The sequence below is a fragment of the Cyanistes caeruleus genome, chromosome 13 (assembly GCF_971803275.1).
Source record: "Cyanistes caeruleus chromosome 13, bCyaCae1.hap1.1, whole genome shotgun sequence".
In the NCBI taxonomy this organism is placed as follows: Eukaryota; Metazoa; Chordata; class Aves; order Passeriformes; family Paridae; genus Cyanistes; species Cyanistes caeruleus.
The window spans coordinates 5,881,150-5,906,611 of record NC_141713.1 but is presented as its reverse complement, the minus strand read 5'-3'; the positions used below and the strand labels follow the sequence as shown (position 1 = coordinate 5,906,611).

Below are 25,462 nucleotides of genomic sequence, written 5' to 3'. Positions count from 1 at the left end.
GCTGCTGTGACAATGAGTCCCTTCAGATTTCAAAAACGGAAAAATTGACAGGAAAAAAAAAAAAAATGCAATTTTGTTTTTCCTCATTAGAGGGCAGCAGCAAACCCAGCTGGGACAGGAGAGCTGCCCAACAAAAGGGATGTCTTGGAAAGGAGGAATTACCATTACCGGGATGTACACCCCCATCTGTTGGGGTGAGCAGGGAAAGGGTGGTGGCTCCCACTTGGGCTCCATTGCTGCACATCTCCTTTCCCAGCGAGGCAAGGCTCTAATGGTTTATTATGTGTATTTTCCCACCCATCCCCTTTTAATTTTCTCATTTGACTGCAGATAAATTGAACTCCAGGGTGGAATTCTCAGGAGAATTCAGGACAGAAATGAGTTCTCAGAGGGTCCTTCAGGTGGAAGAAAGCTGCTTTGGAGTGAGTACAGAAATGGGGCAACTTGAATCCTGAGTGGGGAACAGCACCAGGCAACACACAGGGAACAAACCGAGACCCACTCATTTATTGTCAAAAAAACCAAACTTTACTTGTGTTTCTCTCAATAAATAATTTACAGTATTTACAGGCGGTGACACTCCCGTGGGTCTCAGCGCAGGGAGGAGATGGGGGGGCCCTTTCAGAATGCCCCCCCTTTGCCTATGTTTCTTTTGTTTTGTTTCCAAGTATCGGGTCCTTCTTGGCCACACTTCACCTTTAACCAGAACTGGGTCAAACACAATCAAAATAAAGTGCTTCACTGTTTGCTTCTAAAATAGGGATACCCCAACCACCTCACACCATTGGCCACCACTGGAGTGCCCTGGACAGAGGGAATGAGCCACGCCATAACCAGACTTTCCTTGGATGGAAACTGTCCCAAAACCACAGCGTGTTGTGCCGTGGGGTGATTGTTTATAGGAAGGGGAGGTCTTAAGGGAATTATTGACCTGTTGGCACTCTGTGGCTGGGCTAGCTCAGACAGCTTTCAAGCAGCACTGTGTGCTCAGAGGGAGGCTCCACACAGCTGCATTTAGCTGTGGGGTAAACCTTTTTGCCCAAAGACAGAATTTGGCTTTTACAAGGTGTATTTTGAACTTCTAGGGAAGATAAGAATTTGTTTTCCCTAGAACAAAGGAAACAGAAAACCCCCATTAGCCTGGCTGAGCATTAGTGCATTGGGAAATGAAACTGTCTGGTGCCATGGTCCAGTGGCTGCTCCCCTCAGCACCTCCAAACTGTGATATCCTTATTTCAAAATCTCCCTAAACAGAGTATCTGGGGCATCAGCAAACAAAGCAAGGAGCAAAGTAGTAAACACATCTTTTTGTTTCTTTTCTTTCCTTAAACATTTAAAAACCAATTACATCTTTTCATCTGTACAGTCACACAAGATCAATGCCAGGGCTCTATATATTAAAGAGACAATATAAATTACATCAATTGACACAAGTTTGCATTTCTCTGCTGCTTTACAAATGGAGCTCTAGAGCTGTAAGGACACAATGAATAGTCATGTTCAGTATTTACACCAGGCTGCCTCTTGGCACCAGTTCAGACTGCCAAACCAAGCCTGTTCCCACCTCTTTTGGTGCTAGCTTGTCTCATCCCGCCCAGAGACCTCCCTTTTGAGAGCAGGAGGTGCCCCCAAGTGTGACATGTGTTTTGGGCCTTGTTTCTGGGAACTTCCCCCTGAGGAAAGGCGGGGGAAACTCGCCAGGAGGTCTTGAAGGCGCAGACCAAAGGTGGTCTTGACGTTTGTTCAGTGAGCGATGGGGTGAACCACAGAGGAACATGGAGAGGAGGAGATGGGCAGCACTATGAGGTGGGGGAAGGAGATTATTGATGGTTTTGAGGCAGGGAACAGACATCTGGAGGCAGCTGGGGGGGTCCTCTGCTGCATCCCGTCTCCTGGCTGAATTCTGACATTGCCCCATTTCTGATCCAAGCCCGAAAGGGCTTAAGGTGCAACTGGTCTGCAATGGGGTTGCAAGTCGCGGCCCCAGGATGGGGAGCAGAGCAGAGACCTAGCAGCAAAAAAAAAATGAGCACCACGCTCCTGCTCCATCCCAGGGCTGGGCCAGGCCGAGCCACAGGCAGGGAGGGGCTGGAGGGAGGTGCAGGTTGGGTCTCCCACTGAGCAGCCACCCTGCTGCCAGTCTGAGGGGACCAGAGAGCGAATGGTGTGAGCAACTCATCCAACGATGGGCAGAAGTTGCAGAAACCGCTTGAATACTGGCCAGGTTTCTCCCGTTGCCGTCAAGAGTCCACGGTGGGTCCAGGCAAAGACAAGGGAGACAGGAGTAAAACTACTGAGTGAATCAGCCAGGTGAACTGGCTAAAACAGAGGATGCCTTTGAACCACAGAAAATGCAGGCCAAGGCTTGAGGAACGTGTCCTCCTTCCACCCAGAAGGTGCCTGGCACCAGCAGCCAAGCAAGCATGGGATCATTGCCCACCATTTCGGCCCCTTGCACCACCTTCTGCAACAACAGTGCTATGGGCAGAGCAGGACGTGCCAAAAGCAGAGCCCAGCCCTGGTGAGCAGGACATCCTGCCCTGCCGTGCTGGCCAGGCTTGTCTCACTGCTCTGTGCCCTCCTTGTGGGCTCTGCTCTCTGAAGACAAAGCCATGTTCACACACACACCTGGGTCAGTCACCACAGGCACGGCTGGGACCAGGGGAGCGCTACAAGGAGAGTAGCTACAAGGGTTCCCCAACACCCACTTGACTGGGAGCAGGAGGAGGGGGAAGTGAGGGTCCAGACAAGGTACAGTCCAGCAAAAACTCCTGACTGGTCCCACTGGCAGCACACTCCTCCCAGGCAAGAGCTGGGAAGGTGGAGGACTTGCACCAAGAGAGAGACTGAGGTCTGAGGACGACCCATGTGGCTCTGATGTCCAACCTCTTGTTTTCCAACACCTACATCTCTCATCCCTGGTTGCCTCCTGCTCCCCTTTCCCTTCTCTCCAAGGTGTGAAGGAGCAAACCTCTATAACAAGCACAACCAACACAAACACAGCAGTGCTACCCAGAGGGTGGGATGTGTTCCTGTGGGAGCTGTGTTGCCTGGGGTCAGGACCCGTGTCCTTTCATAGAGGTGCAGCTTGTCTTTGTTGGAGTGAAGCATCTTCACGTCCTCAAAGGCATAGTAAGCAGCCAGCATGAAGTTGACATCCCCCGTGGTGAGGAGGTCAAAGACACAGGACTGGAAGTAGAGGTCCTCCACGGGCAGCTTTTCCCTGCACTTGGCCATGGCCGTTTCATAGGTGAAGGCCTCGGGGGGGGCCGGCAGGCTGGGCCCCTTCCTACGGGCACGACCCTCTGTGGCCTGAGCCGAGCGGATGGTCTGGAAGTCAATCTGTTGGTTGAGTGGACAACCACGGAGGCACAGGTAGAGGCCCTGACTGTCCCGGTCCTCCACGGCGTTGACCACCTCCTCTGGCATGCGCACGGCGAAGGTGAGGTACCGCCCCACCTGCCTCACCACGATGGTGGTGCCGATGTACTTGGCCTGGATCTCGATGTGCTGGCCCGACACCTTCTCCGTGATCTTCAGGCTGTTGGCTCCGTGCTTGTCCCCTCCGTTCTTGGAGCCGTCGACAAAGGCAGCGGGGAGCTCGTCCATCTCTGCCTGGTACACTTTCTGATCCACACACTCCTGGAAGCTCTTGAAGATGATGGTGAGCTGTGGGGGAGGAAAGGAGCATGGTTACAGCCAGTGATGACCACCTGAGAGCACACAGCCACCAGCAGCAGCAGGGTGGGAGGTGGAAGGGCTGGGTGCTCAGTCCAGACAAAAGTGTGACTTTCAGCTCATGGGTAGGTCCTTCATCCTAAGAAGTGGCCCCAACGTTTAGTCCCCCAGACATGGTCATCCTGCTCCAGCAAAACACGACAACACTGTGTAGAGATCAAACACCCAGAGGCTTGGCTGAATGCACCACCCGGATCTGCCTGCTATCTCCAGGCCCAGCACAGGAGCTCCCTTACAGTGGAGCTGGGTGGAGTATTCCTCCTCACAGGCCTGTGGCAGCATGCCTGTGCATGCAGCACTGCCTCGCCTCCAGGGCTGGCAGATGGCAGTGGGGATGAGCCCTGACTCCCTTGGAGGCACTGGAGCTTCTCCTCTTGACTCCCATGACATTTACATCCCAAGGGCTGGACCAATTTGTTTCCCTAACCAACTGCAGACCAACAGGATTTCTCCCATGGGCCCTCAAACATGTCCTGCTCCATCTCAGCCCTGAGGGCACACACGTGTTCAGCCTGTTCCAGTGGGACGGCCCTTCTATGGGTGACTTTGTGGTGGCCTTGGCAGTGCTGGATTAATGGTTGGACTCGATCTTAAGAGGTTTTTTCCAACCTCAATGATTCTGTCATTCTATGAGACCAACATGCCTCCTCACCCCTGGCTGGGCTCAAACACAGGCCCCTTGCCAGAGGAAGGACCTCACAGTGCTTGCTCTCCCCTTGCTTGCCTGGCTTTTGGAGGGAAGAGCCAGGGAGGAAAATGAGTAATTTGCATGTACAAACAATACAAACTACATTTCCTCTTTCAGCTTTTGCAGAGTTGCTCTTGCACCTTTCTGCCCATGAGGGAGAAGTGGCAAAGGGGACCTCCTGCCACGTGGGCCCCATTAAGGGGGGGACTGAGACCTGGCCAGAGCAGGACAGGGCTGGAGAAGAGAGCAGAGAACACAAAGAGCCCCAAGGATCAAGTGCTCCCATCCTTTCCAGCAGCACAGTGCCCACAGGAGCGCTTCCCACAGCTCATGCTGCAGATCTCATGACTAATCCCTCTTCACCACAAGCCTGTGAGGCAGATAAGGAGAGAAAAGGCTCCATTAAGATAGTGATCCTGCGATCCCACCAGGTCCTGTGATTCTTAAGGACCACATTCCTCAAGTCAGACTTCCTTGCAAGCTCTCCAGCACGTTTTGACGTCTTTTAGCAGGTAAGGACATCAGAGTATCATTAAGTATCTTTTAGGGGGGTTATCTGGGGCAGGTCAGAACCTCAGTGACAGTTCCAGCTCAGGATAAAGGGGTGACATCCAGAGCAGAGAAGCAGCCCCTGTCCTATATGCTTCTCTCCTCTCCCCACACACAGGGACAAGCAGAACTCCCAGACATGGTGGGACAGAACATTTTCCAAAAGCAAGAAGATGCCTCCTACTGAGCCTCACTTTTTCTTTGGCACAAAAAGTGTCCTGTTAGCTTTAGAGCTTGTGCACCAGAGGCAGCACACCAGCTCCTCAGCTCCAGGTCCCTCCTGAAGCTGAGGCTGTGACACACAAGTCCTGCTGTATCACAGCAGCACATTTTCATTTGGGCTTTCTGTGTTTGTCTCGTACCTTCAGGATGTTTATTTAGTCTGTCAAAGCACCTCCAGAACAGACTGTTCCCCACAAAATGTCTTGACTTGGCTGCAAACCACAGAGATAATTACAAGTCTGGGTAGAGGGGAAGGCAGTGTGAGGAGCTCAGCTCCCTCCAGGCCTTTTCCTGCAAGCTGGAGCCTCCCTGGAGGGCAGTCCTGGGTTTGCTTGGGCCTTGGGGGTCCCCCAAGAGATGCCAGCATCATTCCTGATCTGGCTGTTGACAGAAATCTGGAGTCCCAAGATGGGAGCACTCTTAATTTTAAATACTTGGCTTGGCCATGAAGGTTCCCCGAGGTGCAGCACCTCAGCCTGCTCACCGTGATGGGGCTGGATGTGCTCAACAAGAAATTACATTTCAGTGAAGGCTAGGGACAAAAGGATGGACACCTGACATTGAGGGCCAAACATTCAAACTCAGATGAGCCTCACATTCTATCTTACCCTCCCCAAGGAGATGTGGAAATGGGGGGAGACACAGAGAAAAGAAAGGCCGTTCTGAAGCCTCTCTGTCCTTGCCCACCTCTGTCCAGGGGAGAAAAGCTCACCTTGCTGGTGGCGGTGGCCGAGGAGCCAGGCAGCACCGGCGTGTTGGTGACCTGCACGTTCAGGTAGTTATTGTCTATGAGTGGCCAAGCCCCCTGCACCTTGCAGGTCTGGAAAGTGTCCGTGAAAGTCCTGAGGTGGGGGTCCCCAAAGAGCCCGCAGTGGGTGTAGTTGGGGGCGGCCGAGTGCTTGTGGAAGCTCTTCTCGTAGTGGCAGATCTCGGGGCTGTCAGAGCGCTCCTGGCTGTCCCCGGGGGGCAACGTCCGGAGGCGGGGCTGGGACGTGGGGCCATCCTTGGAGCAGTTGTGCTGCACCATGAGATCGTCTATGCCATGCACGGCGGAGTGGTAGGCCAGGTCTCCCCTGCAGGTGCGGGCGGTGCGGCGGGTGCAGTGCGCGTAGGCCCGCAGCGCCGTGCAGAACTCCGGCGCCTCCTCCGCGCCCAGGTGGTGCGAGCCCGACGTGGCCGCCCAGAACTCAGAGTTGCACTTGAGGATCTTGCATGGAGATGTCACTGCGGGAGGGGGACACAAGGGGGTCAGTGCTGGCTTGCCTGTGGGTGGGATGCCCAACTCTACCCCATCCAGGGGCCACGTCCTCCTCCCGCTGCCCAAACTCATGACACCGGGCCGGCCGCGTGACGGGGCCTCGCTCACCAGATGTGACCCTCTCACATGACCCAACTCTCATGCATCAAAGCCAAGGAAACCAACAGGATCTGCCCCAATTGAAACCAAAAAGGGAAAGAGCATCCAGCCTTTAGATGAATGATCATCTAAAGCCATGGTGTGGAAGAATGGGACATATTCATAAGCAGTGATAAGGGGGGGATCATTAATGTGGGGGGAGATGCAATGGGGTTTTTAATGCCCTTTTAGGGTTTGACATTCTAAACTCTGTGCTGCCGGAGTTACTGGGTGCTGTGTCCAGACTGAGCCCTATCAGCACAGAGCTCTCTTCCTTTTCCTCCTTTACGGGCTTGGGAAAACTGAGCAGCATCACAGCCGCTGTGCCCAGGTTAGAGCAGGACCGGTGCCATGACCCACCCTGCAGCAGAGGCAGAGGCCATCCACCATCACCAGCACCACTGCAGCCAGGGGTGCAGCACTTGTCCCTGTCCCTCTGGAAAGAAGCGGGAGCCAAAAAACCTCTTTCCTGACATCCCTGTGGCTCTGCCCGGCCCTGGGAGCCTGTTCCCCACCACGGCCCGCAGAGAGAGAACAAAAGATGGAGGGAAAAAACCGGCACAGCAGGTGTGGGGATGCCAGCGAGCCCCCGCTTCCCCTTCCCACCCGCCGTGTGTTGCCCAGACGGAGGCGAAGCCAGAGGCTGCAGGGCCTTTGCCTGGCTCAGCCGCAGCCCTGGTGCTTCCTGGCAAGGCAGAGGAAGGCAAAGAAAATTCAGATCCTGCTTCTTCCCCCCCACACACAACGTCTGCTCCCTGGGGCAGCGTGGCTTCCCCGGAGCAGACTTGAAAGCAGCTGTGCAAAAAGCACATGGCCGTTGCTGAATGTCGCAGACACTGCTGTCCCTGCCAACTTAGTCTTGCTGGGAGAACCCAGGCTCACAGTACTTAAAATTCATGGCATTTTCCTTCCTCTCCTCTTAATCGACCCCCTCAGAGCACTTGGAAGCAGGATGGGTTCAGGCAGAAAAGGCAGCAGGAGAAGACAAGCCCCACCATTTCCAGATGCTTTCATGGTGCCTTTTGCAGGCGTACCCATATATTCCTGTCTCAAGGCTTGTTCAGAAGGAGCCTGGCAGGGCATCTGTGCAAAAAGTATCTCAGATTTGTTTATAAAGAAAGTTACAAAACCCAGTATTGTTTCAAGGAAAACAGTATGTTTGAGCTTTAAACATCACAGTGCTGGAAACCTAAACAGAGTTGGTGCCGGAAAATCAGAAAAGGAGATTTAGACTATAAAAAACAGAGCAGTTCAGCTGTGAGAAATAAGCCTGTCTCCTCGCTGTTTCCAAGAAGACTGAAGTGCAAATAGGAAATGGTGACAGGTTCCTCACAGTTTTAAAATTCATGTTTAATAAACTCAGATGCTAGCAACAGCACCGAGAACCCGGGAGCTGTTTGGTCTTGGCAGCATCTCACTTAAACCTGCAAGAAGCTGTGTGGAAAGCCTTTAACTCATCATTGACCAGAGGTGACTCAACAACAAACTGGGACCTGGGACACGGGCTTATGTTTCTGCTAGGTTTTCTGCATGTATGGGTCAAACTTGAAGATATTTACTATTTCACATCCCTCTCTTTTTCATCACAGGAGTGTGGTTTTCCAGGACTATAATAATGAAAGGCAGGAGTCAAAACAGCACACAGCAGTGTGACCAGTGCCACCACTGCTGGTTATCCTAAACCCTTGTGGCACCAGGCAATTAAAGTCATCGCTCTCCTAGTTGTTATGCTAATGTACAGCTTGAGGATGCCTTGGGGTTTCGTGTGGCAGAAAGTGCTGTCACCTCAGCCCAACCTGCCCGCAGAGCCTCAGGAGAAGCTGGAGGACACATCCCTGGACACACAGGAGCCACACACCCCACACCTTACAGAGTAAGGCGTCAGGATGCACTACACAAACATCCCATCCAGGCCTTCTCCAGCCCTTCAGCTGCTGTGTAGAGGGGATTTTTGTAGCAGGAATAAACCTCTTTAAGTACTTGCTTCACTCGCTTGGATGAGGAGATGCAGGAGTGAGCTGTGGCTGGCTAAGGACAGACAGGGCCCTGCTAAACAGCTCCCCAACACCCAGTGCTGGACACATCCTGGTGCTGAGCACCCCTCCCTGCTGCCCTGCCTGGGGTCACACATGACTTTATAAGGTACTGAATTAAAAAAATCCCAAGCGAAGGGAGGGCAGGGAAGCCCATCTCCTTCCTCGCTGTGCCTGAAGGGGGAGCGTTCTGCTCTGAGATGTTATCGCTCTGCTTTTGGCACCGATCCCCTTCTGGCTGTTTCGCTCAGGGCCCCATATAAGGCCAGATCTCCAAATCCAGGTGCCCTGGCTGGTGTGAGGGGGGCCCTCCCTGCGCCTGGCCTTTCCCATGGACATCTCCCCAGCCACCCTCATGGCAAATCCCTCACGCTGCTGGGGAGGGACCACAGCTGACGAAGGCCGGAGGAGAGCAAACACGACCCTTACCCCTCCCAAGCAGCCTTGCCTCGTCCCCTCTGGCAGCAGCTTTGGCACAGTGGTGCAGGCTCATTTGTACCCTGGCCAAGAAATGATGTTTATTCAATTTCACATAATCTATTTTCCATCGACTCACAATGGTTCTGTTTTTCAACCACAGATGACTTAGCATGGAAACAAATCCCTCTCAAGCAGGAACCCAGCAAGGCTCTCTTGGGATCTGCAAGACATCCCCAGATCTTGGTGATTTCTCATCCACGGCAAAGCAGCCTTCACCTCACAGACAGGTGACTTCAACCCCTCCAAACCACCTCCCCACCCTCCCCACCATCTTCTTTCAAGGCCTCGGTGCCACTCAAACCACGGAACAAAATTTCCTTTGTTATCTAGAAACCAACGCTTTCAGAAGGTTAAAGCCAGGAAAAAAATCAGAAAACCACCTGGACTAGGCCAGCCCCCTCCCATATCCCCCATTTGTTCAGGGACACTTCCCGTGAGGACTCCTGAGGTCTGTGCCGACTGGGAGGGCTGTTTCAGGAGTTTATCACCTTTACAAAACACGGGTCTTGGTTCTAAGTGGATTTTATCTGACTGCATTGTAAGGACATAAAAAAGAACCAGCGATTTTCTCCAAAGCAGTAAAAGGTCCGTTAGTAACGAGTGTGTTTCCCACAAAGATATTTACACACTGCAATCAAGTCCCTTGTCAATCCTGCAGATAAGCTAAACGGTTTGCACTTTTAAGTTCCTGTTGGAAGGTGTTTGCCCAGCCCCACCATCAGATCTCCCTCCAGCAGCCTTGTTTCCTGCCCAGCCTACCACCCCGACAGGACACGGGGATAAAGGACACGCTCACAACCCTCCCGAGGTCAGCCCTTTAACCAGGACACTGCACTCAGCAGGTAATGAATTGTGACCTTTTCCTGAGTTTGGAAAGCCCTGGTCCTCCGTTCAACTACATCCCACGGGCCACCAAACACACACTCGGGGTTCTGGGGTATCACACAATGTCAGTCCCACTGCTCTGCCCTTGCCATCAGAACACTGCGTTACTTGATGTCAAATTAAGTGTTCAAACATACGCGCACACCTAACTTTAACAGCATTTAATTATCAGTGCCCCCTATTTCCCTTCAGCTGCTGTCAAGTAACCAGGATTTCATTTACCCAAAACAGGCTCTTTCAGAAAACTAGCACAAGACAAACATTTCATCTATTCTCCTGCAATTCCTGTAACAAAGGAATTACTGGAAATTAATTTCTGTTAGCAAAAGCCAATTCTTTTAAGACTCCTGAATGCACGTTTACCAGACCTGTTAATTTTAAAGTGTTCACTGCTAAGCAATGTTTTTTAATATCCTCTTGGTTTCTAACGGGCTGGAAAGTATTTCATCACCCACATGTGATGCAAATACATCATCCCGCGTTTTTCCAAATACATGGATTGAAGTGTAGATGTGCAAGCCTCACACATGCAGTAAAGGGCCTTTTTGGGGAACACAGTAAAACGTAATTACCTTTGGCCTCAGATCTGAGCAACCCGACTTAGGCTCCTAAACACATATTTATTTAAGTAATCTAAATAAACATATTTATGCTGACACCTCAATAGGAAAGGCACGATTCTCCAAGGTGCTAAATACCAGCAACATCTGCCAGCTTCAAGGAGATGTAGGCTGCTCTGCTCACAGGCAGATAGCAGTCACCACCAGCATGAAAATGACCCCAAAAGAGTTTTAAAAAAATAAAAAATCACATTGCTCCTTAAAATCAGGCAGAAGGAATTGCTTCCAGCAAGGTTTCAGGAGTCCCAAGCACAAAGTGAGGAAACAAAAACTGTGCTTTGCATCCAGCCCCTCATGCTGCTCCTGTTCCAGGGGGTGTCTCCACGAGCCACCCCTCATGGCGGCCATGCTGGACCCACATCCTGACCCCCATATAGGGCCGTGAGATTGGATATAAAGAAGGAATTTTTTTTATAATGAGGGTGCTGAAACACTGGCACAGGCTGCCCAGAGAGGCGGTGAGTGCCCCATCCTGGAGACATTCAAGAGGTCCCAGCCCATGGAAGGGGGGCTAGATGGGATGACCTTTAAAGGACCCTTCCAACCCAAATCATTGTGCGATTCTATTTTATGACACGGATCAGCCGGCGCCTTGTCACACCAGGGAGAGACAGGAGCGATTCGGGGCAGCCCTGATGGATGGGATGCCCTGGGCAGGGACAGCTCTCCCGCAGCCCCACGGGGCACCGGGGGGCGAGCAAGACCCAAGGGCCACCTGACCCAAGCTTGGTGAAAGGATTTGTGAGGGAAGGCAGCGCCGGCTCTTCCAGCGACCTCCTTTGAACTGTTAATCAAGCACAATCTTGCAGAATAATAGCCTGGTTATTATTGCCTTGTTTGCATAACAAAGAGGCCCAATAAAACTGATTTGACTGTGCTCAGAGGGGGTGTGAAAGATCAGCCCTGAGAAAAGAGCTGCAGGAATGCAGCAAACTGCTCCAAAGCCTCAACCCAGGAAGAAAGACAATGCAATTTGCCATCAAGAAAAGCCCAATAGACCAATAAATTACCCATGTGCAAAGGGATTAGATCAGGTTTCAGTTGCACTGAAGTGAGGGGAGGACCAGGAGGAGGGAACTGAAGGAGAAAAATAAACCTGACTCTCTTAAAGAGCTGGGGCTCATATTTTGCAAGGGTGTGCGTGGGGAGGTTGGCTCAGAGGGGCCACCTTCCACGCTGGGGCCGGGGCTATGTGCTCACTTCCACCGGCAAAAGCAGCAGATGCATTAAATCCAGGCAAAGGCCCTACTTTGTGTACAATAAAGTGATTCTAGATGTACCCAGAGCAGACCTCAAACAATGCAGTTTCCTTTAACCCAGGCCCTGTCTTGTTCAAGAGGATGCTGGGGGAAGGAGAAACCAGTTCCTTGAAGTCAGAAGAAGGACACAGAAGGATTTTTCTCGATCCAGCCCGTGTCAATCGCTAAAGCATCTGGAGGACCTGCCATGGCCAACTCCTTTCTGTCCTCAGCGCCGAGTTCACGGCCCCCCATCTCTCCTCTGCAGGCATGGCAGAGACACGGGGCAAGTAGAGGCAGGAAACCAGCAGAGTCAGTGTCTTCAGCAGCTACAGCTCAAACTGCTGCACGCTGCCCAAGGAGCCCTTGATCGCTCCTGTCACTTAGTCAGCTCTTTTGGCTCCAGACTTGGCTTACGCTGACCCGGCATGCTCCGCGCCAGCCAAGGCAGCTCTCCCCAGCCAGCACCGCTCCTCCCGGCTCACCTCGGCACCCGTGCCAGGGAGAAGGGTGAGCAGCCACCACCACCACATAGGGCACCAAGCACCGAGCTGCCTGTCAGGGCTGTGCTGCTCTGAGAGCTACCAGCAAACCTTGGCGAGTTCAGCAGCTGTTGAGCTTCTGCCTGCTCAGAAGGAAGCGGTGCCAGGGGGTTGTTTAGGAGATGCAGGTTCTACTCTTCCACGAGCTGTGGGGTGGAGGATGAGCAGAGAGGGAAGCCATAGGGCAGTGATCTCTTCTGACTCTTCATCTGCAGAAGGGCACCAACAAAGCTGGCTCTCCAGCACAGCGTGCTGCAGGCTGGGAAGCCGTTCTGGAGCTGCACACCTGACTTTCCCCGTTGGGAGTGCACCCGGACACCTTCACCGACAGTTCCCAAGAGTTGGTAAATCTCCTCAGGCAAACGGTCCAGTTTAGAGATGAGGACACTGAAGTATGTTAAGACTTTTGAAGAGAGGTGAATTTGCACTCTCATGCCCTGCATGAAGCATCACCCTCACCTTCCTCCTCAGCCACCACCACCCATGTCCCCATCGCTCTGGAGCAGCAGTCCCCAGGTAAGGTCACCTCTGCCAGCCACCCCCACCGCTGAGTGTTTCAGGTTTCCAGCAGACATCACTCTCCCCACGCCAAAGCTGTTTTCCCAGGGTGCCTTTGAAGGCAGCGCTGCCACCCACCAGTGCCCGGGGGCCCCCAGGTGTGGCAGCGGGTCCCTCGCCCTCCTCCCCCTCGCCCGGGCCGCGGCAGGGCTGGCAGGGAAACGCTTTCTGCTCACAGGTGTGGATTCCCTCTAGGAATAATCATCCGCGCTGTGTTCTTGTGAAATTTCAACCCTTCAAACGCAGAGGTAAATGAGATACAAAACGAGGAGATGGAGAAAAGCCCGGAGCACATAAATCTGGATGAGGCAAATTTATACAATTAGATGTCTGCCAAAAAATTGCGGCATCTCAATCCGAGGCGTTGGCTTGTGCAGGGTGTGGGGTGGCAGCTGCCTGGCTGGAAGGTTGGCAGCCCCACAAGCCCATCAAGACACCTGACTGATGCTGAAGCCCCACCTGGGGACGAAGGGGACCTTGTGAATCCCTTCCTGCAGTCTGGGCTCCCACCCAGCACCAGATTCCCTCCCCATCACTCATACCCCATGGAAACCACAGTACCTGTTCATCTTTCACAATCACAGACCTTCAGAGATTTATTTATTTTTAAATACTGCCTCTCATGGACTCGGGTCTTAATTTAAAGAGGAAAAAGTAACTTTCTAACTGGAACCCATTCCCCCAGTCCCACTGCTCTCCCACTTGTATCCCAGCACAGTGATGCTTTCTCATCACCGTGGGCTGGCAAAGTTCAGAGTCATGTCTTACCACATGCCCTTGTCATCTCAGAAAGGGCCAGCTGGAGTGTGTCACACAGCAAGAGAAAAAGGTAGCTTGTTCAAAACCCAAAATGCCATAGATCATTACTAAGTCTTTGGGGACCAAAGTCAACAGCTGTCCAGGAAGGAGAGGAAACCAAGGGAGGAGAAAATTCTTTGGCCTCAAGTGAAGCTTGCTCTCTGCCTGACCCATAAAACCTGTATGTCAGGGACAGCTCTGCCTGCTGGGAACTGCATGGCCAAACACTTCTGGATGCTCATGCAGTGCAAAGTGGGACTCAACACCCTTCTGAAGCAGCTGCTGTCCCTGCAGCTGAGGGGACTCGAGACCCCGGCCACCCCACACACCACAGCCAGGCCGTCAGACAGAGCGGCTCAGTCTGCGCCTACCAGGGCTGCGTGTGTGTCGGAGCCAGCTTGTTCTCTGCAGTGAGAGCCCGATGACTTCATCAAGGAGATGGCATCTGGTTTTGCAGTTGGCTATAATTCAATTCTCCCCCTTGCTGCAGGAATTTCAGCTGGTGGAGCAGTGATTTACTCAGCCGGGCTGCACTTGAGTGCAAAGCAATCTTGAGGCTACAATCGAACGCACTGTTATTTTGAGAGCTCACGGACTAGGGAATAAATATCCTCTTCTTTTCATCCCAGTAGCTGCCAAGTGCAGGCTACAGAGCTTTTTAAAGGCATTTAGGAGCTCTCCTCTAACAAGTGCACTCTGGATGCTGTGCATGGTCAGGCAGTACCCTGCCTGCACAGCTCACTCCTGATCTGTGGCATCAGAGTGAGATTTGCAAGGATGGCCAGACACAGGCCAGGGTACCCCCTCACCTGCCCACCACAACTGCATCTCCAAGCTGCCTCCATCCTCCCCAACAACCCTTCCCCATCACTCCAGCACACGTCACTCTTGGATTCCAGAAAGCCCCGAGCTCACCCCAGCCCCCTTCAAAACCTCTTGGGACTCTGAGCCTCTTTTGGTCCTGGATTCCTACACTCCCCCTTACTCCAAGTCTGGTGTCTGTTCCAACAGGAAAAGCAAATCAGACCAAATCAAACTCATCCAGACGGATCAAAAGCCCTCATCTTTGACCTCTTTTGCTGTCTCACCAACACTTATCCCTTGGGAGCAGTAGGGCTTGGCTGTGGGATCCCCTGAAGGACTGACAGGCTGAGAAGGGGCTTGCTTGGGCCACACACTGCCATGCCAGAGCCTACGGATGCTTTATGGGATGTGCCCATCAGGGAGCCAGAAGAGAGACCACAAAACTCATTGTCACTGGGGCTGCAGCCTGGCTCTCCAGGGACAGCAGGTCAGTGCAGAGCCCGGGAAGAGCCCCCAGGTCAGGAAGTTTTTATGGCTGCCCAGCCCTGTGAGCACTTTCATGTGCACATCCGACTCAGCACAGCTGTCCAGGCCACAGAGAAAGAAACTTCAGCTGTTCCCATGATAAACCCAAAGTCACTCTTAACACTGCATTGTCACCAGTAACCAAGGCCCAGGAATTCCATGATTTTCTGTGGAAGAAAACAACATATCCACCCCATCTACATTAAAAACAAGGTGCCTCCTTCCAGCCCCGCAACATGCCTTGCTGGCAATGGCAGAGAACTGTTCCAAGTACGAGACCAGCTCCAAGCTTGCCACAAAACAGGGAAGCCAAAATATTTCCAGGTTTACGTTTGAATCCCTCCCTTCTTCTCTGCCCTGACAACATCCCGCACAGGCGCGTTCCTCCCCTGCCTCCACCTTCCCTCCCGGTTCACAGCACTGCTGGGGTTATTTTAGCCTCAGCCCCCATCTGAATTTTGCCTTAATGCTGCCATCACCTCCCTGCTGCTGAGACAAAAGCCGTTTATTGACTACTCTCATGCACTTCCAATATGGCTGGATCCATATCTGGAATCCACTGTGCTGCCTGGACAGACCAAGAGCAGAAGACTCCAAATTTTTATGGAGGCAGAAGTGTATTACAGCCAAAGCAGCCAAGCTGGAAACAAACAGGGAAAGCCAAAGCAAACCTGAGCCTGCCACACCTGGGGCAAAAACACCCAGGGCCAGATTTTGGAAGTACAAAAGGATTTGCAAGAAAACTAAGCGCAGCCTGTACTGGGAGGCACAGGTTTGGTTCACGCAGGAGATCAGGGGCTCAGCTGGGAGAGCACCCAACATGAGCATCCAACACTGGGACTTGGCACAAGCTCCAAGGAGAGTTTCTGCCAAGGAAACTGTGAGCAGTGGCCTGCTCTGCCCAGACCTCTTTCCCCAGCTGCCCCACGGTCACCCTGACCCACGGCCAGAGGACGCAGCCCAAGGGCACTGGATGGTGGGGGCTGCCCAGGAGGCAGCAGGGTGAAGCCATCGGTGTGAGAGCAGCAGAAGCGGGACTCCAGCCCGGGCTGTGAGCGTAGGGGGGGTTAAGCAAATAAATAAATAGGGCAGGACTCAGCGAGGCACTGATCTGACACGCCAAGCGCCCGCTTGGGCAGCCTCCAGCGGCCCTGCTCACCTGGGGCTCCTCCTTGGTGCTGGGAACCCACAAATTCCCAGGAAGCATAGGGAAAAAGGGGGCAAAAGGATATGTCAGGGAATAAATCCCCCATTTTTCCTACCTTCCCACCCACAAAGCTTTCAAAAAAGCCCCCAGCTTGCTCCCAGCCCAGGGCACGGGGAGCCCCGTCTCCGCCTGCGCCCCGTTCCCGCGGGCTCTGGATCGCCTCGTTCTGCCAGTTCTTTGCACCTTATTTGACTGCTGAAGGGAGAATCAAACAAAGCAGCCAGCCAGATCTCCTATCAAGTTCTTTCTTGCACCGTAAATCTCACAGCCTCGACGCTTTGCAACTCAACCGCTCCGAAAAGGGCGTTAGGCAACACATATGGGAGCAGCTCCAGAGTTTCCAGAAAAAAAAACCAGGGGGTTCAGCTTCCAGCCTGTTGGGAAAAGTGTTGGGGTCCAGAGGGACACCTCAGTGCTAAGGGCAGCGCTGAAAAGATTTTCCTGGAAGAGGGTGAAGAGGGCAAAGAGGGCAAAGATGGGAGGAAGGGCGTAAAGCAGTTATTTATTTATTTCCTACATGTGTGTGCAAGACTGCTTCACCTAGGGTTATGCAAAAGAAAGGTTGAAGCGATTTAAAAATGAATAAAATTTTTAAAAAAGGAAAGTTTTGCTAAACTGAAAAGAGGGATAGGGAGATTTAAGCCTTAGAGCTTTTCTTTCTCCCTCCTGCTTTCCCTCGATTTCCCCCCCTTGCAAGTGAAGAAAAAAAAAAAAAAAAAAAAAGAGGTAAAGAAACTGGAGAGTTTTGGAAGGAACAAATCCGCCTCTGTGGACTGGGTTTCCCCTCCCCCAACAAAAACAAGCACTCAGGGCTTGAAGGAATTTGCAGGCAGAGATCTGCCAAAAACATTGTGAAAAACTATGGGGGATTCATTGGAAACAGATGGCGTTTTCAGCTGTAATTCTGAAATTCTCCCCTTTTCTGACACAATACAAACATCGGGGCCGGGGGCGGCGGGGGGGCCGAGCCCCGCGGCGGCTGCGAGCGGCCGGCCCGGGGGTGCCGATGCTGGCGGGACCATTTGGTTGCCATCCCGCCCTCGGACAGCCCAACAGCCGCCGGCCCAGCCAGGACAAGGTTTCCGAGCAAAGGAGGGTGCTGAGCCCCCGGAGCGGCCGCCCGGAGCTGCCGCGCATCCCCTGCCCAGGTGCGGCCGCGCTCCCCGCGCCCCCACCGAGCCCAAACCCCACCGCAAACACCGCCAGCCCCGCCGCCACCGCTCCCCGGCTCGGCCCTCCGCCGGGGATCGCAGCGTGCACCCCACCGCCCTCACGGAAATGGAGGATGGGGGGTGTTCATGTGTTGGTCCCCCCCACCAGCGTCCCCGCTTCCTTCCACGGCACCAAGGGGGAGAAGGAGGTAACCTGGCGCTGGCAGGAACACCTCCCCGACAATCAAACCAAACGGCTGCCTTCGCCGCTTTGATTTCCACCATCTCCTCCTTCCTTGTGGGATGAGGAGCGGGGAGACAAAGAAGACGAGGTCAAGGGAAAACAGGCACAGCAACTGCTTGGGGAGAGGGGAACTGGGGGTGCAGGCACCAAAACTGAGCCCCACTTGCTTATTTTAAACATGTGGCAAACTGCTGCGAGGAGAGGGAGAGGGAAAGAGGCCCAGGGACAGGGGAACGGGGGCGGCGATCCAAGGGCTGCCAGAAACACAAGGAAAAAGTCTGCAAAATAAAGAGGCTGTTCCTTACCTGAAGGGAAGATGCAGAGAAAGACAGGGAGGATTTGGAAAAGTCCCAGGGCTGTGGATCCTGCCCCTCTCCCCATACCCATCCATCCAGATCGAGCTTTAACCACTATCCTCTCCCTGGAAGAAGAGTTTAAAAAGGAAAAAAAAAAAAAAAAAAAAAAAAAAAAAAAAAAAATAAAAGGAGAAGGGATGAGAGGAAGAGAAGGGGGGAAAAAAAAGGAAAAATAAATCAATCGAAAGAATTTGGGGGGGAAAAAAAAAACGAAATCAAAAGCCCCGCATGGCTCCGCGGAGCGCGGCAGGCACGGGCGGCCCCAGCTCCGGGCTCTGCAGTGAAAGATTACACAGACTTTTTCTCCTTCTTCTCCTCCTCCTCCTCTCCGTCCCCTCCCATTACAAGCCAGCCCCAGCCATCAATCATCCCTCTGCCTCCCAATGCCGGCATCCTCCTCTGCGCCTCCTCCTCCGAGCGCGCCCGCCTCCCCGGCCATGCCTCGGGAAGGGGCGGGAGCGGCCGCGGCCATGGGAGCCGGGCGGGCAGCGGGCGGGGAACCGCAGCCGGGAGAGCCGGGAGAGGGGCTGCCAGCTGAGGATGGAGCCACCGAGCTCTCCCGTGCCCCGGGGGAAAGGGGGTGGCGGTGGTCGCACGCAGGATGGGCAGCGGGAAGGGCTCTTGATGTGCGCCCGCCGTCACTCATCGCAGCTCGGTGGCTGTTCGGGAGTTTTTCTTCCCGCCCCATCGGCTCCCAACACCCACTGTGCATTCCCTGCCCCTCTCCCATGGGCCTACCAAGAGCGCTTTGGATCGCACAAAATTTAAGGCATTTGGGGTAAAGTGGTTGTTGTATAGCAGAGGGGGGAAACTGAGGCAGAGAGGCTTTAGGCAGCTGGTGCAGGGAAGGGGTTGTGACAGCGACACTGAGGTCCCGACCCGCTGGGGGATGGAGTCCCTCCCCCAGCACATGGAGCTTCTTTACGTCTTCCCAGCCCTGGCACCGTGGTAGGTGAGAGTTTCACAACAGTTCCAGGTCATTCACCCGCACCTGCACTGGCACTGGCAGCGCTGAAGTAACCCCAGGTGACTCAGAAACAGCAAATCCCAAAGATCCTTATCATGAGACTGGCACTCCTTACATAGGGGGACGGCTGTCAGGTACCCCAAATCCAGCTGCTAGCCCCACAAGAACTGATGGAGATGGCTACAGATACCTACACTCTCTCAGGACCTCCAGCACTGCCTCCTCTGCACCATCAGCCCACATACAGACCTGGATGTTCAGCTTTCACTGCAGGAAAGTCTGACCAGTTAGCCTGGCAGGGTTGTCCTGGGCTGTCACTTGTAAGCCACCTTTAGAGACCCACTGGGCAGTCCTGGGCAGGCACCAACCCTGGGAGGACCCTGCCTGCTCACAGACCATCAGATGGAGCAGCAGCTTGGAGCACACAGGCGTTTGCCTGCTGGCTTTCGAGATCCTGCTCTTCCTCCTGCAATGCCACAGCGTGCAGAGGTGAGCAGATTGGATCTGCAGCCCCACCATCCCAGGGGTCTGTGCCACCCATGAGAGGGCTAGGCCAGGAGGAAGGCATCCACTTAGCTTGGATCTCTTAAAAATTTCCCTTGAGGGATGTTTTAGCCACAGTGAACTAAGACCACTTCTGAATGAGGGTGCCCACGGGTGTAGGCTTTAATTAAACTTCCCTGTTTTGGATCATTAGCTCTCCTTTGATGGTGTGTCCCCTTGCCATTCTGATGTTTCATCTCCTTTCTTTTGGGGTTCTTACACAAAGAATAAAAGGATGCTGGTTGTTTTACACCACCCTTCTCCCAACTCTGTAAGACCATGTGTCTTTCCTCCTGCAGGTTGGTTTAGGCTGGGATACTCCTTGACATTTCTTCTAATTATTCTTGGAAACCTCCTCGTCTAGCTCATAAACATCCTTAAGGATGCTTTTTTGAGTGACCTTGGCTTAAAGTCTCTAACAAGAATTTATGATCTCCTCCCTGTCATGGATTGCATCTGTGATCCAGTACAACAAATATCCCATAGAAAGAGGAAGAGGAGATGGGAATATCTAAGAAGCAAAGATATCTTTTAACACCTATATACTTCTCCACGAGGGGAGTGAGCCCCCATGCCTCCAAATGAAGGAGGAGCTTCTCTGGGGCTTTGTCCAGGCTGCAACAGGAATTAAAACACTGCAGCTTTTCCATCTGGGACCCAGATGGGATCCAAAAATCCTGTGGCCTTGCCTGCCTAATGGAATATCTGTCTTGGTCCTGCTGGTCCCAGGGCTGCTCTCAGACGGTGTCCACTGAAGTCAGAGGGAGCTCTGTGTGCAGAGGAGCTGCCAGAGTGGGCAGAGCTGGGCAGGAGATGAAAGCTGGCAGGCCGGATCCAGACCTGTAGCAGAGGCAGTGTGGGAGGAACGCCGACTCGAAGCACCTCTTTGTGGGGGATGTCAAACAGGGGCAAATATGTCCAAACCCTGCCAGCTGCTCCTACCACCCAAGAAGAAATGCCTGCTTATGGGATGTGTAGGCAGCTGGAGCTGGAAGGGGCCTGGGGGGAGGAGAGAGAGGGTCTGTGAGCTGGGGAGGGCCCAGGAAAGGAGGGTGGAGATCCAAGGGATGGGGTTCCAGACCTCAAATCCCTTCCTCTTGCTCCCACCCTCTCCTCTTGCAATGCGACTTTTGCTTTTATTTCAAAATGAAAAACATAATTTCTGCTGTTATCCTGACTGATGACATCCAACATGATCTGTTTAACTAAAAAAACCCATCTGAATGACGAACTTTTAAAACCCAGCTGTTAAATTGCTGCTGCGAGGCTGCTTTGATGGTGTGACCTAAAGCACCACTTCGGTATCGCCGTTTTGGGGCAGGCTGACACATTGCAACGATAGCCTGGAATCCAGTCTGAGGCATTATAGTTAAAATAAGACCCTTGATGGAAATTCTGCCTTTGGTGTAAGGAAAACTGTGCTGCCATAAAGCAACGGTCGGATGCCCCTGGCTCCAGTTTGTAAAAATTTCTCCTTGATTTTGCTCCGTTGCATCATGCATTGCAAATGGGATTGCTGTTCTTGGCACCGATCAAAGCAGCGGATTTCGCTGGAGAAAACAACAGATGTGTCCAAACTGTAACTTCAGGGAGGAAAAGGCCCCAAATAAGGTGCGTTTCTGAAATCCTGCTCCCCCTTCCATGTTTTTGAAATAAACTTCATCTTTCTGTTTAGCTGATTCAAAGATCTGGACTTTAAAGCACCTACTGAATCAGAGGCTGTGTGAAATTCAGATCTCTGCCCTGCATAATGGGGATATCTAGGCCTGGAAATGTGGAGTGACTGTGTCTCCCCCAACTTCTTTCCTTCTCGGAGCCCATCCAGGACTCCCTGTTTAGGCAGCTTTGAGCCCGATGTTCCTTGCAAACAGAATGTGGGAAACCACCCACCACTGAAATGCAACCACTGCAGCGCCTCAGCTCCGGGGCACAGGCACCTCCGTGGTCATCTGCACGTTGTTTGCCGTGTTTGGTGTCATGCTGGAGGGGTGACGTGCAAATCACAGCCTTCTCCGAGGTATTTGCAGGATGCTGGAGGAATCACAGTTCCCATGGGACAAGCAGCTGGGATCACTGGGCTGAACTTTCCTTTTCTCTGCCCTTCGTGGCTTTTCTCACACCCTGCGTGGCTGTGGGCTTCAGTGGGGCTGAGTGAATGCGGCTGATTTGAACCCAGAGGTTTGCAGATGAGGGCTCCCCTTACAGCCTTCCTAATGGAATCATTCACTACCTGTAATTACATGGCTAAAATAGTAAACATGGGTATTTCTGAGGGCTGCAACTAGTAGTTAGAGGAATAGATGTCGGGGCTCCTGGTCTGCTCCTGACTCTCCCATGAACTTTCTGTGTGGCCACTTTTCACACCACTATCTCCACACTCGTGCTTTTGCCTGCTCTGCCTCAGGACATGGTGTTCAACTCATGGGATAAGCCATAATCACTCCTGCAGGAAGCTAATCCTGAAATGCTCTGCAGGGATATGTGTGTGTTTGGAGTGAGCAGCAAATAGCAGGCTGCTACTTAAAGGAGGAAGAAAGGAAGTTTGGAGTGGAAACCCCCAAGTTGTTGTCTGGAGAGGTTTGACAGCTCATCCCAAAATGCTTGTGGAAATAAAAGCAAACACTCGGAACAATTCCCTTACTAAAGGAAAAAAAAAAACCTTAATAAGAAGAAACAAAAAAATCCCCAACATCTTTATGCAGTAACAGCCACTTCTGATGTCTGCAATTAGTTTTAAAGACCTTCCTTTTACTCATCATTCTATTTTTTATAATTTTGTAATTTCCCTGGCTGGCCAAGCAGACGCTGTCCCTGAGCTGTGCACCCAAAGCTGCTGAATACACTTACAGAGCCCCTTCCCTAGCAATGTTTCCTTGCAGGTAGAGCAGGAAAATATCCCCCCAAGATCTCCTTAGTGCCCTGCACTGAACTTTGGCATCAGCTGGTTGGGGCAGGCAGAGGGGATGGCACAGAGCTGGGCTTTGAAGAGCGACCCACTCCTGTGTAGCAAAGTGTAGAGCAGTTTTTTGGTTTATCTAAATTGTCCTTCCCACAGCTGCCCCTGTGAACATCAGCCTCACCAGCCTGGCTGTGTAAAAACAGGCCAGTTGTGAAAGGTGAAAAAAAATACAGCTTTGTGCTACCAGGAAATGAAATGGAAGAACTCTTTGTTGACCTGAATCCTTGCATCTGCAGATTAACTGATTATCAGCAGCCCCCACTGAAGTCACAGTGGGTAACCTTCTCTCCTCAAATTGCCTGCTCCAAGCCCACAACCGTAAAAATCTCTAAATACTGAAAAGCAGCCTTGAAAGCCTTTGAAAGCAAGGGAAAGGGAAGATGGGCTGGTGGAAAACTTCCAGTCTCATCCATGAGAGAAAGCAAAACAAGTAGGGATATTTTAAGGCAAGTAGAGTTCATCACATCAACTTTTTTTTTTTTATTTTATTTACTTGTAGCATTCAATTGTGTCTCTCTCTTTCCCTTGCTCTCAAAGCCCCTGGGGGAGCAAGGTCTAATTCCTACACATGGGAGCTTGTAACCATCCCTTGTTCAACAGTGTTTGGAGGGCTGGCTGGAATTCACGATCTGTATATTTAATTCTCTGCAGGGAGCTAGTCTTCCTGGCCTAGTCTCCTCTTTGGGGTAGATATCAAGCAATATCTGTGTAGAGTATCTTCTTCACATCTGGGCTCCCCTCTAGGCAAAAATAGAAGAAGGGCTGGGAGGTTCCCAAGAGCAAATGGCAAATATCAGCTCAGCAGAAAAGACAGATAAATCTGAACTGCCAAAAAATGATCAGCATCGTAGAATCACAGAGTGGTTGGAGTTAGAAGGGGCCTTAAAGTTCATCTATTTCTGATCCCTCTGCCATGGGCAGGGACACCCATTGCAGAGAATTACAGAGAACTGGGTGTTTGTCAGCAAAGACAGAAGCCAGTCTGTATGATGGGACAGTCTTTCTCTGCTGCTTTCAAAAGCTCCTGACATCTTGAGAAAGTGCAAACATAGCTCACTAACTCCCCTCCTCTGACTGACAGGTCAGCTAAGGACATCTCCTCGATCCTATTTAAAGGTGGGAGATGGCATCAAGTGTTTGCAAGTCTACATCTGCAGCCCTTTGAGCAAGGGGTGTTTGAAGGATCCTCTAGAAAAAGCTCGGTGAAACCCAATCACCTTTTCCCAGGTCTCCTTCTGCCAATTCGTGGCAGCCGTGGCCAGAAATACAACCCAACACAGACTGCCTTTCCTGTGTTCTCAGTTGGGAAGCACTGGGTGACAGTGTCCTCAGCTGATTAAAAACTTTGGTATCAGAGAAAGTGATATTCTTTCTTACGGAGGAAAAGTCCCCAAACCCAAACGACTTTAATCCAGCACTTCTGTGGGTATTTTGGCAAATGAAAATGGGAGTTTTTGTGGAGGGGAAGCATCTTGGAGTTGGCACCGGGAGTCCTCGTGGGTGTGCCTGGTTTGGGGCTGGGCTGGGCTAGGTTAGGGTTGGGCTGGGATTAAGGCTAGGACCGGGGCTGGGGCTGGAGCTGGGACTAGGGCAGGTTGGAGCTGAGCTGGGACTGGAATGAACTGGGCTGGTACTGGGCTGGACTGGGATTGGGCTGGGCCGGGGCTGCGGCCCCACTGGGTGGTGCTGTTATCCCTGCGCCGCCTGTGAAAGTATCCAGTTTATAAAATAAATGCAATCCAACGCCGCCTTAAACCACATGACATAACAGCAGCTTGCGAGCTCCCATTAAAATCTCAATTTGGGGAAATTGATTCTACCTCTGAGCAATTGTGATGCAATTACTCCAACAGGCAGCAATCAAGAATCACATCAAAACAACACCAAACTTTCATCTCCTGCCTCGCCAACCACCACAACAAAAAGCACCTGTCTTGCAAATGCAGCCCGGTTTCCATAAATATATATAATTTTTAGGAAGAGCAACGTGCATGTCCCGGAGTGGAAGCTTGGACAGGGACTACTCTGGCTGATGAGTCTGAACTGTCCTGTTTGGGGGCTGTATTTTGTCCTCCCCGTCTCCTGGGGGAGGTTTTGGGCTATTTACGGACTCAGGACATCAGGAACGAAGTCGCTCCCTCTGCCCTGCCACGCTCCAGCTGCCCATCCTCTCCCTGCGCACAGATGTGCCCATCCCAGCCATGTCCCACATCTGTCCAGCTGTCACCCCCCCACCCGCCTTCCCCCGGAGCTCGCAACCCTCCCCAAGCACTTTGCTACCAGGGGAGTTCAGGGAAAGCTTTGTGTCCCCGCTCCCGCCTCGAGATCAGCGATCATTCCCGGGATGAGCTATCCAAGGGAAAGGGGGAAATATTGGGGAGGATGTTTACAGCTCTCATCAGTGGTCTGCAAGGAATTACTCGATTGACTTAGCGCAGCAGGGAGCAGCTTTAGTGGCAACCATCAGAAGGGAGGATAAATGAATAACCTCATGCACGCCAGCTAGCGCCGAGCCGGGCAGGGAGCGCTGGGCACGGGAAGTGGGAAGAATCGAGGTTCCTTATCAAAACGGCCGGGAGCGGGGAGCCAGGAGGGGACCGGGAGCCTCAACAGGTCCGGAGGAGGAAGGGCCATGCAGGGAGCCGGGGGACATGCGGCCGGGGGGGCCCCCAGCCCCCGCCCCGCTTACCTTGGCGGCCGCATCAGCCTCTCCAGCCCCGCGGGGGTCGGTGCAGGCAGCGGCGGCTTTTTTAATATATGGGTTTTTTCCAGGACGGGTAAATAAAACAAAAATAAAAAACGAAATAAAATAAAACCCAAACGAAATAAAATAGTAAAAGCCCCCAAGGGTCGAAGTGGGGGTGGCGGGGGGGTGGAGGCCGAGGGGCGCGGGCAGCCCCCCGCCCTGCGGGCAGCCCCGGCGGGGTGCAGGCGGCCTCGCTCAGCGGGACGCGGGGAG

General features: G+C 52.6%; 1 protein-coding gene and 1 long non-coding RNA gene across 2 annotated transcripts; one reads left to right on the top strand and one right to left on the bottom strand.

The window, feature by feature from the left end:
- Positions 1-505: 505 nt before the first annotated feature.
- On the bottom strand, positions 506-25,462 carry RGMA (repulsive guidance molecule BMP co-receptor a). The gene is made up of 4 exons (XM_086849857.1): positions 25,193-25,462; positions 17,984-18,099; positions 5,910-6,421; positions 506-3,669 (listed from the first exon to the last, which is right to left on the bottom strand). Exons 1-4 carry the CDS (start codon positions 25,204-25,206, stop codon positions 2,974-2,976), a joined length of 1,338 nt encoding a protein of 445 aa, XP_086705983.1. The 5' UTR covers positions 25,207-25,462; the 3' UTR covers positions 506-2,973.
- LOC147650664 (uncharacterized) lies at positions 8,660-16,887 on the top strand. The gene is made up of 3 exons (XR_015276037.1): positions 8,660-8,735; positions 9,207-9,333; positions 11,932-16,887. It is a non-coding gene; the product is annotated as an uncharacterized LOC147650664 (long non-coding RNA).

What these genes read in the sequence shown, in the direction of transcription:
- RGMA (XM_086849857.1), bottom strand. An exon ending in TCTCTGCATCTTCCCTTCAG is followed by an intron (nt 6,422 to 17,983) that starts GTAAGGAACAGC and finishes CCCCTCCCGCAG; the next exon opens with TGACATCTCCATGCAAGATC. An exon ending in CGGCCACCGCCACCAGCAAG is followed by an intron (nt 3,670 to 5,909) that starts GTGAGCTTTTCT and finishes CCTCCCCCACAG; the next exon opens with CTCACCATCATCTTCAAGAG.